Source organism: Spermophilus citellus, assembly GCF_964194105.1.
Source record: "Spermophilus citellus genome assembly, chromosome: 17".
Lineage (NCBI taxonomy): Eukaryota > Metazoa > Chordata > Mammalia > Rodentia > Sciuridae > Spermophilus > Spermophilus citellus.
The window spans coordinates 34,711,660-34,729,502 of record NC_138199.1 but is presented as its reverse complement, the minus strand read 5'-3'; the positions used below and the strand labels follow the sequence as shown (position 1 = coordinate 34,729,502).

Below are 17,843 nucleotides of genomic sequence, written 5' to 3'. Positions count from 1 at the left end.
AGAAAGCATAAATAGGATGCTTCTACCCTTGGGAAGAGGTTCTTGCCTAAGAACTGGGGAGGTGGACTGAGCCTTATTCAAAGTTGGCAGTCGCTTAATGAATGCTGCATCAGCAGGTGCGGTGGTGAAGAAAGGGGTCAAAGTTTTATGTACTTTGAAAATAAAGCTGCAGTACAGTCTATCCATTCAAAATGGTCTGGTACTGTTGATTTAAAAAAAAACACACCTCAGGAAATAGAAATTCTCATACATTATAGGTGGATGATAAGCTGGTATAACCTCTGTGAAGAAGAATTTGGCAATAATTCATCATTTAAATTGCACATATCTTTTGAACCAGCATTTCCAATGCTGGACATATGTTCCATGAGTATGCAAACATGCATGCACATAGAAATAGACACCATTAATTTGTAGTTGCATTGTCCAAAGCAAAAGATTGATAACAACCTAAATGTCCCATAGGGATTGATTCAGTGTATTATTATGTATTCACCCATGAAATAGAATACTATGCAGGCCTAAAATATTAGAGATTTTTGCCAATATAAATATTTTAATTAGAAAAACATTGCCATTCATGGTTTTTTTTTAAACCTATGTGAGGCCACATGTTTGTGGATGTATCAACTATTTCTGAAAGAATTCACAAGAAACCAGCAGCAGTAGTTGCCTTTGAGGAGTGAAGCTGTAGAAAAGATGGAACACGCCAATTTTTTTATTTATATCTTTCAAGTCCTTTATTAAGAATCTTATTCATGAATAGCAAAAACAATGTTAAGCAGGAAGTGTGAATCAGGCGGTATACCGATACCAGACTTCAAACTATACTACAGAGCAATAGTAACAAAAACAGCATGGTACTGGTACCAAAACAGGCGGGTGGACCAATGGTACAGAATAGAGGACACAGAAACCAATCCACAAAACTACAACTATCTTATATTTGATAAAGGGGCTAAAAGCATGCAATGGAGGAAGGATAGCATCTTCAACAAATGGTGCTGGGAAAACTGGAAATCCATATGCATCAAAATGAAACTGAATCCCTTTCTCTCGCCATGCACAAAAGTTAACTCAAAATGGATCAAGGATCTTGATATCAAATCAGAGACACGGCATCTGATAGAAGAAAAAGTTGGCTACAATCTACATACTGTGGGGTCGGGCTCGAAATTCCTCAATAGGACACCCATAGCACAAGAGTTAATAACTAGAATCAACAAATGGGACTTACTCAAACTAAAAAGTTTTTTCTCAGCAAAAAAAAACAATAAGAGAGGTAAATAGGGAGCCTAGATCCTGGGAACAAATCTTTACTCCTCACACTTCAGATAGAGCCCTAATATCCAGAGTATACAAAGAACTCAAAAAATTAGACAATAAGATAACAAATAACCCAATCAACAAATGGGCCAAGGACCTGAACAGACACTTCTCAGAGGAGGACATACAATCAATCAACAAGTACATGAAAAAATGCTCAACATCACTAGCAGTCAGAGAAATGCAAATCAAAACCATCCTAAGATACCATCTCACTCCAGTAAGATTGGCAGCCATTAGGAAGTCAAACAACAACAAGTGCTGGCGAGGATATGGGGAAAAGGGTACACTTGTTCATTGTTGGTGGGACTGCAAATTGGTGCAGCCAATTTGGAAAGCAGTATGGAGATTTCTTGGAAAGCTGGGAATGGAACCACCATTGGACCCAGCTATTCCCCTTCTTGGTCTATTCCCTAAAGACCTAAAAAGAGCATGCTACAGGGACACTGCTACATCGATGTTCATAGCAGCATAATTCACAATAGCAAGACTGTGGAACCAACCTAGATGCCCTTCAATAGATGAATGGATAAAAAAAAATGTGGCATTTATACACAATGGAGTATTACTCTGCATTAAAAAATGACAAAATCATAGAATTTGGAGGGAAATGGATGGCATTAGAGCAGATTATGCTAAGTGAAGCCAGCCAATCCCTAAAAAACAAATGCCAAATGTCTTCTTTGATATAAGGAGAGTAACTAAGAACAGAGTAGGGACGAAGAGCATGAGAAGAAGATTAACATTAAACAGGGATGAGAGGTGGGAGGGAAAGCGAGAGAGAAGGGAAATTGCATGGAAATGGAAGGAGACCCTCAGGGTTATACAAAATCACATACAAGAGGAAGTGAGGGGAAAGGGGAAAATAATACAAGGGGGAGAAATGAGTTATAGTAGAGGGGGTAGAGAGAGAAGAGGGGAGGGGAGGGGAGGGGGGATAGTAGAGGATAGGAAAGGCAGCAGAATACAACAGACACTAGTATGGCAATATGTAAATCAATGGAAGTGTAACTGATGTGATTCTGCAATCTGTATACGGGGTAAAAATGGGAGTTCATAAGCCACTTGAATCAAAGTGTGAAATATGATATGTCAAGAACTATGTAATGTTTTGAACAACCAACAATAAAAATTTTTTTTTAAAAAAAGAATCTTATTCACAATTAAAGAATTAATAAATATTTAAATTAATTCTATAAATACACTTGGAAGTTGGATTTTTTTAATTTGCCACTATTAGCTTTGATAATTTCAGATTTACAGAAAAGTTGCAAGAATATCTCAAGAAACCCCCTCTCCCCCACTCCCCTGCATTTTTCTTGCACCATGAGGGATTGAACCCAGGGCAAGTGCTCTGCCACTGACTACAGCCCCAACCCCGCCTTGTACTCTTTACCAACTGTTTGCTTTTTTTTTTTTTTTTGCTTCTCAGCTTCTCTTTTTACGTTTTCCTGTATCTTTATGTAATTCTTTTAACCATTTGAGAGTATTCTGAAGACACTGTTTCCTGTTACCTCTGAATAATTCAAGGTATGTTTCTTAAGAACAAGGACATTCTCTTACTTAACCACAGTACAATCATCAAACTCTGGAGCTATAATTTTGACACAATTCTAGTATCTAATTCATAGCCAATGTTCAGATTTCATCAGTTGCTCTAAGAAAACCCTTAATAGAAGTTTTTCCCCTCCTCTAGGTTACAAACCAGTAGTGTGCTGTGTGTTCATTGTCATGCCTCTTTAATTCCCTATAACCTGGAATATCACTGTTTTCTTGATTGTGTCTGTTTCCAGTTATTTCATAGAACATTCTTCAGTTTAGGTTGTCTTTGCTTGTTCCTGATTAGATTGTTTCCGTGGTTTGGAAGGATGCCACAGAAGTGATTGCTGGGCCTCTCTCCTGCATCTGATGGGGAGGCTCTGCTGTGGTCTAGGTTCTCAGCCTGCTGAACAGGAGACTGAAGGTCCCTCAGAGCCCACCTGGATGCCTCCAGGCCATGGCAGCTCCTGAGTTGGGCACTGCAGTCCCTGGGCTCATCCTTCCCTCTCTTCACCTTGCCGGGCATCATCAGGAGCCACCAGCCAACTTCACTCTATCTGTTAGATTTTCAGAAATGTTCAGAAGTATCTTATACCAGTCTCCCAGCTCTTTGCTTCTTATGAGTGGTTGATTAGGAGTATGCAGTGGAGAAACTTTCCATATCTCTATTGCTAGGTCATACCATATGCTATCAACTCTCTGGAAAGAGTCTTTCATCGGATTAGAGAATCAATTCCAGAAACTCCAGAATCAATTTAGAAAACTTATTCTGAAAATCATTCCAGAATTTTTTAAAATTCTTAACATTTAACAACTCTGGGTACCAAAATTTGTATTAGTCCAGGTTCTCCAGAGAAAACTAATAAGATACAGATGTGTATGTATATATATGTGTGTACACACACACACACACACACACACACACCATAGGCCCCGACTTACGCAATGGTGGAAGCCAAGAAGTCCAACATGTGCAGGGGAGCCGGTGGCTCCAGTCGGAGTCCAAACACCTCAGGACCGAGATAACTGCTGGTGTCAGTTCCAGTCCAAGTCCGAAGACAGGAGAAGCTCAAAGATAGGCAGAGAGAAAGAATTCTTTCTTCCTTAGTCTTTTATTCCATTCAGAACTTCAACAGACTGGGCCTGCCCACCCACACCAGGGAGGGCAATATGCTTTATTCAGTACACCAATTTAAAGGTGAGCTCATCCAGAAACACCCCCACAGACATACCCAGAAAAATGTGTCATCAAACACTTCAGTACTGTGTGGCCCAGTCAACTTGATACATGAAATTAACCCTATGTTGGTTCGTTCCAATATTGATGATATGAATTTTGATCACTTGGTTTACGTGGTTGCAGGCTTTCTCTACTGCAAAGTTATTATCTTTACCTTTGTAATTAATAATTAATTAGTGGGGAGATATTTTGAGGCTATGAGAATCTCCTGTTCCTCACCATACTTTCAGCTACTGGCTTTAGCATCCATTGACAGTGTCCCAACTCACATCATCCCTTCTATATTTATTCTTTGGCCTTCTACCCTAAGGAAGAACTTTTTTTCCTCTTGTAGACTTCTTTGCTTACATTGTATCTCTATTCAGTGGATTATAATCTGTCCTGGGATTTATTTTAATGCTGATGTGGTCCCAGATAGATCCCAGTGGGAGCTCATTCAAGCTGTCATTCTTTGAGTACTTTCCTATTCTCTGGTTCAACAGATTATTCCAGATTCTTCTTGAAGGTACCTTATCCCAGTGAATGAACCAGTCTATCTCCATGGAGCCCTGAGTTCTTTTAGATAAGATAGATTTTAGCATTTACAAGCCAACGTCTGGGTGTTATACCTGTCAGCTCTCCCAGGGGACAGGACACATACAGTTGCTCTCTCCTCTCTCTGCTCTTCACATACCACCAATTCCTACTGTTACCTACAGTTTCAGTTCAATCCCACATGTTTTGCAACCTCCTTCTCCAATGCTGAAAACCCTGTCTCAGAGATTGAGTTGGAGCAGGTACCCGAATTTTATTTTTCTGGGATACAACTTGCTATTTATATCCAGATGATTTGAAGTTGCACACATAAAGAGTAGAATGTTTTCTGTTGGGATATGGATATATGGTCTATCTTTTGACGACTAGGTGACACCTTTATCCCTCTCCTCTAATTTTAAAAGTCATAGGTCACATAAGAGAAAGGTCAGGTGGAAGGGGAACCCACTACATAAATGGGGAGGGGAATGATGATAAATGACGATAGATGATTTAAGGTTCTCCAGACCTCAGAGCCTGAATTTGCTCTATAAGTCAATTACATTTTCTGAGAGAAAACGGAGGTGGGCCCAAGGGGGTCATTCATTCAGTGCTCTGTTTTTTACTTCATATAACCATGCTTTACTCACTGAGAACCTGTGCTGCCTGCTGAAGTTGACACAGTGAACAAGACGACAAGTAAGAAAAGACTGTGACAACTGCCACAACGGAAACAAGTAGGAGGGGATCAGGTGAGGAGAGGGCTTGTGTTCTAGGCCAGAGCACAGCCATGGGGTAGGTGGCCCGAGGTGAGCCTGGCTCTGGGGGTCAACTCATGTCAAGTCAATCTGACCCCGAGAGTGAGGCTCACCTCGGGCCACCTACCCCATGGCTGTGCTGTGGCCTAGAACGTAAGTCCTTTCAGCACCTAAATCCCACTGTTTGCTTCCTTCATGGCAGGCTTGAAGGGCCCAGCAGTCCTTGCTTCTCTCATCCGAAGCTGCCTTACTCCAGTCTGTTTCTGTCATCACATCGTGTTCTCCTGTCTCTGTCTCCACAGAGCATTTCCTCTTCTTACAAGGTCACCAGTCATGTTGGATTAGGGTCACCCTAATGACCTCATCTTAACTGGGTTACATCTGCAAAAACTCTGTTTCCAAATAAGGTCGCCTTCGCAGACACTAGGTTTAGGACTCAACAGATCCCTTTGGGGAACCCAGTTCAGCCACACACTAGTGATCTGGAGGCTAGACGTCCACCGCACCCCAGCAACTAGTCCATGCTCCAACATTTATTGGCATTTTTCATTGGTATATTTATGTAATGTTTTGAAATGTCACTTTATCGAATACTTAAATCTCCAGGGACACCAATTGTGTGATCTCCATTATCTTCCACTTCTGTAATTTTCTTTATTCAATTTTACTTTTCCATTTCATTTTGCTTACTTTTTCCACCTTTTCTTCCTGCCCCTGTCTGTTTTCAGCAGGGTCCAGTCTGCTTTTAATTGTGAATTTCATAGTCCTGGGTTTTATTTTCTTTTCCATTTTTTAAAAGCTCTTCCAACTTCCTGTCTGTCTATCTCCTTCCCTCCCACACCCCATTTAATGATTTTAAATAAGATTTTTCTTTCCTAATGGTGTCTTCTTTGATACTTTGTTTTAGAGGACTATGCTTTCTTTGTCTTGATATGGAAGTTTCTAAAATTATTTTTGTACTTCATGACCTATTTCATTATGGGGAGTGTGGGGTTCTTGATCTGCCTTCTGTTTATCAAATTCTTTACCTACTTTTTTCTTATAAAATCTTATCATGAACCCCATTCTGATTCACTTTGTCACCTTTGAATAGATATAATTCACTCTGGATCATTTATCAAAAGAGTATGTGTGCGGAATTGTTCCTGGGCTGGGGCCTTCCAACTCTAAGTCACTTTGGCCCATGCCGACCAGTTCTAACTGGATGGAACCTGTTCTTACAGATTTTATGGTTAGGGGGAATTATCCTCACCTCTCTGTGTTCTGAGACCTGTTTGGAAACCTAAGGGTCACAAAAGTCTCCCCCTTAAGGGTAACTTTTATTCTTCTTATTGGAATTTAGGACCTGCATATCTCCTGCAGATAATAGCTACTTTCCCGAGGAATGTAACATACCCTGTGGACTTAGGCAGGGTGAGGCTGCAGGTAAATTGCTCCTCAAAAGTGAAAGCCTGTGGAGGTCAACACAGTGAGCTCAGTCCAGAACCCTTCCTCCAGGCTCAAGTCCCCACCACTTCGGTTTGTCCCCCATCAGAATGGCCAGTAGACACTGGAGTTTGGGTTATTTTGTATCCAGACCAGCATTCTGCCCTGAAAGGACAAACATCTTTCTTGATAGTAGGTCGTATGAATATGCTGCAGGGCTTCCGGGATAAATCTCCATTTATTGAGATTATTCACGATAAGGGTGATTTCACCTACTTCTTCTCTTATGCCTTAAAACTCCGAAGCCCACTTTTTGAAAAATAATAATTTTTATTTGTATTTTCATTTAACCCCTCCTTGCAGCTACTCAGAAGTTTCTAATGGTGCTAATTTTGTCACCTGCATACTGTGACCATGCCACTCTTGGCAAGAGACTTGTGGTTTGGCTGCTCTGGAACTCTAACTTACATTTAGTGGTTAAGGCTCCAGTGCCTTAGATCGCAGAGGCCTGTCCCCACCTAGGTCTGGTTTCCATAATATTCTACAGCCCTTCATCATATATTGTATATGTGAATATGTTATATATTGTATATATAATTGTATATTGTACATGTATATATATCGTGTCTTGGAATTGTGGCAAGTGTTTTATTTCATGATAGGTAACACTCTTCTCTCGTGGGTTTTATTTTTTATTCTTGATTTTCAGAGGGTGGAACAGGGCCAAGATATCCTCACTTTGTCCTTCTCAAATGGGAATCTTGGGCAGTGTTTGATCCTGGGATCAACCCTAGAGAACTTGAATATTTAGAGAAGGGTAGAAAAGGAGAAAGAAGCAAAAGAGCATGGAAAGGAAAACTGTAGAAGTCAGAAGGAAACCCAGAGAATATGACCTCCCAGAAGCCAAGAAAGAGGCTGTTGAGGAATCGGGAGTCTATGTCCAATGCTGCTGAGAAACTCAGACAGACAGCACGATGATCAACCAGGGAATTTAGCACTATCCCTGGGGACTTAGTTTGGAAAATTTAATCAATAGTTACTGAAGAAAGCATATGTAGACAAACCTCTCCTGAGAAATAAGGGTGTTTAAGATTTCCTTCACACTGGAAAGGGAAGGAAATTGGGTCAAATAGTGTGATTAAGCAAGACCTATTCAGAATGTGTAGGTTCCTCATGAAACAATGAGTAATACCTATGGCAAAAAAGATTTTATTAAATGCATGCTAGACCATTTACAGAGGCTTTTCCTCCTGATTCTGACTGATTACGTGTATTTCAAGAAGTCAACCAAGGCTATTAATTCTAGCAGTGCGTGAATCTTTGCTAATTCTTCACAGCCTGGCTTTCAAAGCCTATAATATCATAAACAAATCCTATTTTGTTGAATTTTTCCAACTGTTCAGTGACATTCAGTAGCTCTGCTGAGGCCAACCACTTCCCTGTTACACACACACACTCACACACACACACACACACACACACACACACACACACAAAGAGCCTGTATGTCTCTGTAGGGTCCTACGCAGTCTGCCCATGACTCATCCTAAGGAACTCACGTCTTGACTTCCTACTGTGGATGGTCTTGAATACAAGTGACATTTGCAAGTTAAGGAGGCTACCTTTTTTAAAAAATAAGTATTTCAGAGTTTATTTCCAAAGGGCTATTGTTCTCCAAAGGCATTATCTTTATAATTTTTCCATTGCTACACATTCAAAACCTTTTAGAACTCCTTGGTTTCATTTAAAAGCCAATGAAAACATCTATCCCTTTTAAGAAATACTTTAAAATTTTCTTACGTTTAAAAAATAGCATCAGTGATTGTCAAGCTATTTTAACCGTTTGGGGAACTCTAAAGGGGGAAAAGAAGTGAGCTAGGGTCCGAATCTTGGTTTCAGAGGCAGGACATCAAGAATGACTCTCTCAAGGAATGAACTGCTTGGGTTTTTGAAGAATGAGTGGGAACCCACCAGGTACCTGCAGGAAGAGACTAGGCAGAAGGTGTGCTGGGCAGAAGGAACCCCACTGGCAAAATCACGAAGGCATGGTGCCCGTGGAAACTGTAAATAGCTCATTCATGTGAGAGCAAGGGTGACAGAGAGGGTGGGGAAGGTTTTAATGGGTGGAAGTTTGGGTGATGGTTAGAATTTAAGTGAAAAGGAACATCCAGGCCAGACCTTACACGCCCTGCCATGACTCCCAGTATTCCTCATTCAGACTAGTGTGTTGTGACAGTCTTTGATACCATATAGCACATGCTTTTATCGCCTCACCTGTCATTTTCTGTTGTTATTATTTATTTATAGTACTTTCATGTTCTTTTCTCTCTCTCCCTCTTTTTTTTAACGCCAAGGGCTAGGCCTATTGTCTGAAGCCAAGCAGATACATATTTGAAGAATGAATTACAAGTTTGTCTTAACAGGTTTTCACTCTGAGGTCATAGAAATGCCTTCCACGTTCTCCTATAACAGATGGCATAATCCTGTTTGTCATCTAGGATCATTACTGCAGTTCCTCCAGAAAACCTTCTGGCTTGCTCCTCACCCTGAACCCATCCAAAGCAGACGCAAATCTTTTGAGTTTGTGTTAAAGTGTATATTAGCACCATCTAGTGGTGATTTTTGAGACATAATCAAATTGAAAGTTTGATAGAATTTCAAATAAGATGTGCTTCTGATGTTTTGCAAATTGTTGAAGCATTATATTTAATATTGTATTTTTCTGAGTCTCTACTGTTTATCATCAAGATAATAGTTATGCATGATTTATAATAGTCATTGATTGTGTGTAGGAATTTTAATTGCATTTTACAAACATGATGCCTAGAGGTTTTGATAAACATTTTTTATTTGCTAAAATAGAATTTTAAAGAAGAATGATCTATTACTGGCTCTAGTAATTAGTGAGAAATTAAGTATATTATTGAACAAACCTGGAATCTTAGAACAACATTCTAACTCATATTATTTGTTGTGTCTCCTAGTCATGGGGTCCCAGAATCATGAGCTGACTTTCCTAATGTCCTTTTGCTATTTTCTGCTATTTTTTCCTCATTGAGAAGTTTTTAAAGACTAAAGAATCTTGTCATTTTAATTAAGTTCCTTAGAGATATCTGGTGGGCGTATACTACAGATTTTCAGGGTAAGCCAGAAACACTTGAGTGATAAATCTTATCTTTTGTTATTTTTGTAGGTCTTTTTAAAAATATTTTTTTAGTTGTAGGTAGACACAATTTCTTCATTTTATTTTTACATGGTGCTGAGGATCAAACCCAGTGCCTTCCACGTAAGAGGCAAACACTCTACCACTAAGCTACAGCCCCAGCCCATTTTTTTGTAGGTCTTTCAACATGAGTTGTGTAGACATTTTTCTGGTGACTTGGAGTTCATTGACAACTGAGGCAAGCAATCAGACTGTGGTCATGCCTCAGGTGTACTAATGGCTCTGATTTCAGTAGCAGTGTTAATAAATTAAAAGCCTGGGCTGGGGTTGTGGCTCAGAGATAGAATGCTTGCCTAGCATGTGCAAGGTGCTAGGTTTGATCCTCATAAAGGTATTGTGTCCAACTACAACTAAATATATATATATATATATATATATATATATATATATATATATATATAAAATACAATTAAAATTCCTACAACTATATGTATATATATTTATACATATATATATATAAACTTTTACTAAAAATGCCCTTCATGAATAACATATCAGAATTATAAAGACTAATTGCCTTTTTAAAAAAAAATTTTTAGTTGAAGATGGACATAACACCTTTATTTCATTTTCTTATATTTATGTGGTGCTGAGAATCAAACCCAGTGCCTCACACATGCTAGGCGAGCGCTCTGTCACTGAGCCCAGGCAAGCCCCAAGATTAATTGCTTTTTTTTAAAAAAAAAAAAAGTACTTTCTCAATGCTAGGATAGAGGAGTGTAATCATTGCCATTTTACAGATGGAAAAGCTGAAACACAGGGAGGTTAATTAGCTTTCACAAGACCTCACTGCTGTTAAGTTTGTAATATGAACCTTCAGACTAAGATGAAAAGACTCCAAAGTCAATGCTTTCAACTACCTTATAAAATTTCTAACAGCAAGGAGGATGAATAGTAAAACCCCAACTGAAAAAATGCACAGAAAACCTCAAAATACTTGATAACTTTTATTTAAATACTCACTAAGTACTTGATAAAAATCTTGGTTCTAACTTACTATTGACATTATCTGCATGTTTGTTTCTACTCCTAATTATAGCCAACAACCTTCATTCTAGTTTAAAGGAAGTTCAAAGATCTTACATTTTGGTCCCCAAAGCTTAGTTATTTCCCTGCCCTGTTGGCCACCAGCTGGGTGCTGAGAGGCGTGCATCTGGGGAGCACCCCAGAGCCTCTCTGGGGGCTCTTCTCCACCAGCTCTGAGATGTGATGATATACAGCTGCCCCTCCACATTCACAGAAGCAACCGACTCTGGATCAAAAATATCTGGGGAAGAAAATTGAGCCTATACTGAACATGTACAGACTTTCCCTCTTATTATTCCCTAGATAACATAGTATTACAACTATTTGCATGGCATTTACATCATATTAGGTATTACAAACAGCCAAGAGATGAGTTAAAGTGTGGGTTCTACACAAATACTATGGAATTTTATATAAGGGACTTGAGCATCCACAAATTCTGATATCTTCTGGGGTTACTGGAGCCAGTGTCCCTGGATACTGAAGGACAAACATGTGTGTCCACCTGTGCCTCGGTCCAGCAGGCGGAGTGTGGTGACAAACACTTGTGTAGAAACAGCCAAGCTCTGGTTCACATGTGTGTGGGGGTGTGGATTGCGAGGTAAATAGCAGATCTCTACAGGTTTTCTAAGTCTTATGTTTTCTTAATGCAAATTCATGTGTCTATATTTACAATTGCAGCCATGGGGTTTTCACTCTTTTCCTTTGTTGTATGTCCTCCTCCCACCCGCCCACATCACCTTCCTCATCAAACCCCTTTATCCGTACACCCTACTGTGCGCATCCAAGGATGAATGAAGCAACATATTCTTCCATATTTTCCCATGCTCATATACTCATCAAATATATTCATGTACACATAGGCATACAAATACGTACACGGATAGCTTTTCAAACTTTGTATTTTTTGGGGGGGAGGGGGAGTTGCAATCATATTAAAGTTACTTTTAAAATACACATATCTTTCAACCAGCTGTCCCATTCCTTAGACTCTTTCCCACAGAAATAAAAGCTCTGATTTGTAAGATTATGTGTCCACAGTAATTTTTGCAGTACTGTACATAGTCTCCAGAGGGAAGGAGAATCATCGACTAGATTGTGATTTACCTACACCATGGGATTTTAGGCTGTCACTAAAAAAAAATAAATTTTATTTATACCAGACAGAAGTGTCTCCTCTACCATGCTGGTATGGATTTTACTGTTTTTATTCCTTTCCTGACATTTTAGCAAGGTTTCAAGTAAAAGAAGAAATATATTCGTGCTTGGATAGGCCTCTTTGTAATTGAAAATGTAGCTGAGTGGTTCAACATTATTTCTTTTTCTCCTAGAACTCTGAGATTTTCTTCTACTGATTTTACTTTTTTTCTTCTTGGCCATCTATATTTTGGAAACAGTAAATCTTTGGCCTCCAACAAGTTAAATTCTTCTTCCTTGCTGATTTTTAATCCTTACTGGTCTTTTCTATTGGTGGCATTGGAAGGAACTAGCCTCAAACGTGGTCTCTAAAAGCAAACTCAGAATCAATGGCACATCAGTTCAGAAGTTGTTGCTGGGGTATTTGAACTTGACTGGAAATAAGAGATGCTCAGGAAAGAAGTAGCATTTCTACATAACCATAGCTATGTCTTCCTTTGTTTTGCTCCCGTACAGATTTGAGAAGGGGCGCATCTACACATTCATTGGCGAAGTCGTTGTTTCTGTGAATCCTTACAAGTCTCTGAACATCTATGGGAGGGACACAATTGAGCACTATCGAGGCCGCGAGCTCTACGAGAGACCCCCTCATCTTTTTGCTATTGCTGATGCTGCTTACAAAGCTATGAAGAGGCGATCAAAAGACACCTGTATTGTGATATCAGGTATTTGAAGGGGTCCCTGGTACATCCAAGGTCAAGATGTATTTATTTGGTACATAACTGCTGAGAGTGTATGTATGTGTGTCTGTTCAAACAAACACACACACACACATACACAGTACTGAGAGTCAAACCCAGGGCTTTGTGTGTGCCAGGCAAGCACCCTACCACTGAGCTACATCCTCAGCCCCAGTGAAATAATCTTTAAGGCAAAAACCTAAGCAATTTTATGGGGGGGGGGAGTAATGACCATTAAATACCAAGTTATTTATGTCATTTCTGATCATCTGCTAGTCCTGGTTCTAGAAGCTGAGATGGGGAGGATCACTTGAGCCTAGGAGTTTAAGGTCAGCCAGGGCAATGGAGACCCATCTCAAAGAAAAAAAATTATGTGATACTTCCAATGGGTTTGCAGACTGACCCAGGATGGAATATGCTCCCTCCTATCCCCAGCACATGTAAGTACCAGATAAAAGTAACCAAAACATTTTAAATAGTAACAGAATGAAACCAAGAAAATTAAATACTGAGATTCCAAACAGAAGAATAAAGTCAAAGTCTGCTTGGGAGCTGGTGTGGTGGCACATGCAGAGGCCCAGGGGCAAAAATAGGCCTTTGGAGCTCAGGGCCTGAGCTTTCAAGCCCGTTGTGGAGGGACCTGGGCTACTACTGCCCCACATGCAGGAACTGGAGCTGAGCTACCCAAGTACCTCAGGCCCTTCAAGGCATCTTGTGTAGTGAAATGAGAACTGGGAGATATCTGTTGGCTAGTCCAGGTTGGCCTCTCCCCACCTCTGGGAATTTCTGTTAGTGCTAATAAGACCTCACATTTGTGAGGTTTATTAGTGGTTTTATGCTTTTAAAAACACTTTTATGATCATTATTTTGTTTTGATTGTCAAAAATAAGATAGAACTTCCAAATTGATCCCTTCCTTCTACCACCAATTATCCTGAGTGTCATGCTTTTTCTGTGATACCTTGTTTCTGGAGTTTGGTAGGGTTTTTCTTCACTACAATTGCTCCTAATTTTTTTTTAAGAGACTAAGTGTCACTATGTTGCCAAGCTAGCCTCAAACTTCTGAGCTCAGGCAATCTTCCCTGAGTAGCAGGACTATGGGCATGCGCCATGACACCCAGCTCTAACTTTAGTTTTAAAAAAGAATTATATTCCTAAGCAACTCAGTGAGACCCTATCGCTAAATAAAATATTTTAAAAGGGTTGGGGATGTGGTTCAGTGTTAAGCACCCCTGTGTTCAATCCAAAATAAATAAATATATAAATGAACACCCTATATTTATCCCCTTTAAGTTAAATGAAATTCCATCATAGAAAATACATTACACAAATTTAGCTCTGGCCACTGCTTGAATCACAACCTTGCTTCATTTCTACTAGTTTTAGAAGTCATTGTCTAAAATTAAGGCTCAAAATAAGACTTAGTGTAAGGAATGGTTTACCAGAATTTACCCTTGATCTTCAGTCTATTCATTATTTTACTTCTATAATAGTTCCCCTCCCCCAACATATTCAGATCTGTTAGAGGCAATACAGGGCAAGATAACTTGCAAAATGGAAGGACTCTCTGTAGCATGAGGGATCTTAAGTGAATAACATCAAAATTTAAAATTATTCTACTGAAAACTAGTTTAATCTTGGTTTAAATTAAGATGTTAAGTCTTGCACAATTTCTTTCCTCCAGGGGAAAGTGGAGCTGGTAAAACCGAAGCCAGTAAGTACATCATGCAGTACATTGCGGCCATCACCAACCCCAGTCAGAGAGCAGAGGTGGAAAGGTAAGGCTTGACGGACAACAAGTAGGTAATGCGGGAGCCCCATTCTCTTTACAGATTGGCAGGGTGTCAAACAATTTTTTGATAATTAAACTGCTTTGATCCTCATATTGCATATCATATCTCCCTAATTCTATTTATGTTACTCTATTTCTAGATTTGTTTTTAGTAGAAAAATACTACTCTAGTAAATATTTTATATATATATATATATATATATATATATATATATATATATATATACATTTTTTTTTCTTTTTTATTACTCTGAAACAGTTGAGAGTATAACTGCTGCCTTACATGCAGTCAACAGAGCTGTTATAATGTACTCTAGTACATTATAAAGTACTCTGTACTTTATTGTCGAAGCTGTCACAAGTTCCTTGTTCCTTGTTTGTTTTATTTTTAAACTGTGTTCTGAGTGAAGCTGGTCTGGAAGGCCTATCTGTGCCTTCCCATCATTGCTGCAACCAGAACCTGCCCATGTTGGAAGTTCTAAGTAAGGTTCACCCCTGAGAGGGGCTCGTGCCAAGCCACGCTGCTGCTCACGCTGCGATGAGCAATACAGCTGGTCTGCACAGCCCTGCAGGTAGGACCCACTGACAAACAGCGTTTATTCAGCAAACATTTCAGGAATGAATGGATGGGCTTTTAAAAGGTGTGATTATAAAGCAAAATTACTTGACTTTCTTATGTGGTGCAGCATTTTGGAAGAGAAAAAGAATCTTTTCCTAATAGGCAGCAGCTTTAAAGGGGGTTGTTAATTTCCTGAAGTCACATCCCATCTAGGCATCACAGTCTTCATTTTTCTAATGAGGAAGACAGGGAACTGGGCTGACATGAAGAGGAAAATATAGACTCAGTGGCCCTACATGGGTTAGCGCTTTCCATCATTAATCAGGCATTCTTCTTAATTGTGCCATATCCCACTTCTGACCTTGTAGTCTCACAAAGATGAGGATTTGATCAAGGTTTCCTCATTTCCTTAGGAGCTCAGGAGAATAACTAGCTGAGAATGAAATTAATTTTATTTCTTGGAGTAGAGTAAGGCATGTAAACACTAGTCTTTCACAAGCATATCTTACCATAGTTTTATAGTTTCCTTTTTGAGCAAGAAGTTTCCACACACATTTTAAAAGTATACTTTAATTTATGAGGTGATAAGGCTGAAGGGTCACTTGCGGTATTCGTGGGAAGAACAATGGATCTGTTCCATTGGGCTGTTTTAGAGGCTGCTTTTCTGCAGGTATGCCTGTATGAGAGGGATTTTGTCAGAGAAGTAAAAGCAAGACATAAGGACTAGCATGAAGTTAAAATATATCCATTGGGAAAGACTACTCTATAAAAAGTTATTATTGAGTGAAAAATGCATTCCACGACTGATACAAAGGAGAGATTTCACACAGCTTCAAACAAAATAATGAACAATTCCTAAATTAGTAAAGATCAAATTTATTGGGTATAACTAAGTACAATAAAATGTCATTATTTGGGGCTGCGGTTGTAGCTCAGTGGTAGAGCGCTTGCCTAGTATGTGTGAGGCACTGGGTTAGATTCTCAGCACCGTGTATAAATAAATTAATTAAAGGTTGATCAACAACTAAAACAATGTCTTTTAAATGTCACTAATCTAGGCTTGATAAGCAAATACTTTTAATTTTTTTCTCCTCTACTGTATCATCTATTCTTTTTCTTTTCAGAATATACTTTCTAAATTTTTTTCCTTACAGAAATAAAACATACTCTTTTAAAAAAAATTATTGAACTAAGTTGAAGGTAAAAGTTCCCTGAAATCTCCCCTTGCCTATCCTATCAACCTCTTGCCTAGATCACATAGTGGCATGTGCTGTTCCCTCCAAATCTATAGAGGTTTACTAACACATGTTTGTGTGCACAGACATTCCCTGGTTTGCGTGCACACATAGACACTCAGGTCCTGCAATACATATTATTTTTCAGTTTGATTTCACATCCATTAGTACATTTCTGGATACCTTTCTGTATCAGTATATGTTGATGTACTTCTTTATTTTTTAACATCTATGTAGCATTCCATTATATTGGAAAACAAAAATGTATTTTATCTGCCCCCTTAGTGCACATTTAAGTTGTTTTTGTTTTCTTAATATTGCAAACAGTGCTACCATCTGTAAATATTTGCATATTTACAATAAATATGTGAATATTTTAGCAAAGTCCAATTTTTAAAAAATCCTAGTCTCTGCAACTTTTTATAATGACTTTCACTTATCTGTGTTAAAGAGTGAAGAATATGTTGCTTAAGTCCAACTGTGTTTTGGAAGCTTTTGGAAATGCCAAAACCAACCGTAATGACAACTCAAGCAGGTTTGGAAAATACATGGATATCAACTTTGATTTCAAAGGAGACCCTATTGGTGGGCATATCAACAATTATTTATTGGAGAAGGTAAAGTGTGCGAATTTCTGAGGATAATGTTTATAAATGCTAAATGTTATTTTTTAAATACTTGATTCTATTTGTAGAATTTAACTTTTTAGCTTTAAATTAGTTTTTAATCCTTTTCCCCCTCCTCAAGTTAGCTTTGTGTGATAAGATTCTCCTTTTGGGGGCTGGGGATGTGGCTCAAGCGGTAGCGCGCTTGCCTGGCATGCGTGCGGCCCGGGTTCGATCCTCAGCACCACATACCAACAAAGATGTGTCCGCCGAGAACTAAAAAAAATAAATAAATATTAAAAATTCTCTCTCTCTCTCTCTCTCCCTCTCTCTCTCCCCCTCTCTCACTCTCTCTTTAAAAAAAAAAAAAAAAAAAAAAAAGATTCTCCTTTTGTGTTTTCTTATTAGCACTTGTAATACCAAGTTGGAAAAATTTATGGATTTGGTAGATACAGATTTTGGGGGAAAGGGCCAATATGCAGGGGGATTGAAAGAGAGTGAACACAAACTTCTGGGTCAGGTTTAACCAAAAACCAACTAGGACTCGTCAGTTCTAGTCTTTATCTATCACCCTCTTCCATCCATGTTCTTTTTAATTAATTTGAAATTTCCTTTTCTTCTTAGTTTCTATTTGTTCACTGCTTTGTAGTATCACATATGTACTCTGCGATCTTACATCCTAATTATAAAGCATACTGTATTTGGTCAGTGAAAACTTGGAATATG

The 17,843-nt window shown here is 38.9% G+C and overlaps 1 protein-coding gene across 1 annotated transcript in view; it reads left to right on the top strand.

Moving 5' to 3' along the window:
• The window catches only part of MYO1D (myosin ID), a 310,008-nt gene that overhangs the window by 72,692 nt on the left and 219,473 nt on the right, over positions 1 to 17,843 (top strand). Inside the window, exons 2-4 of the mRNA XM_081270002.1 lie at positions 12,704 to 12,912; positions 14,611 to 14,704; positions 16,964 to 17,129. Coding sequence (XP_081126128.1) covers positions 12,704 to 12,912; positions 14,611 to 14,704; positions 16,964 to 17,129 — 469 coding nt within the window. The remainder of the gene's footprint in view (positions 1 to 12,703; positions 12,913 to 14,610; positions 14,705 to 16,963; positions 17,130 to 17,843) is intronic.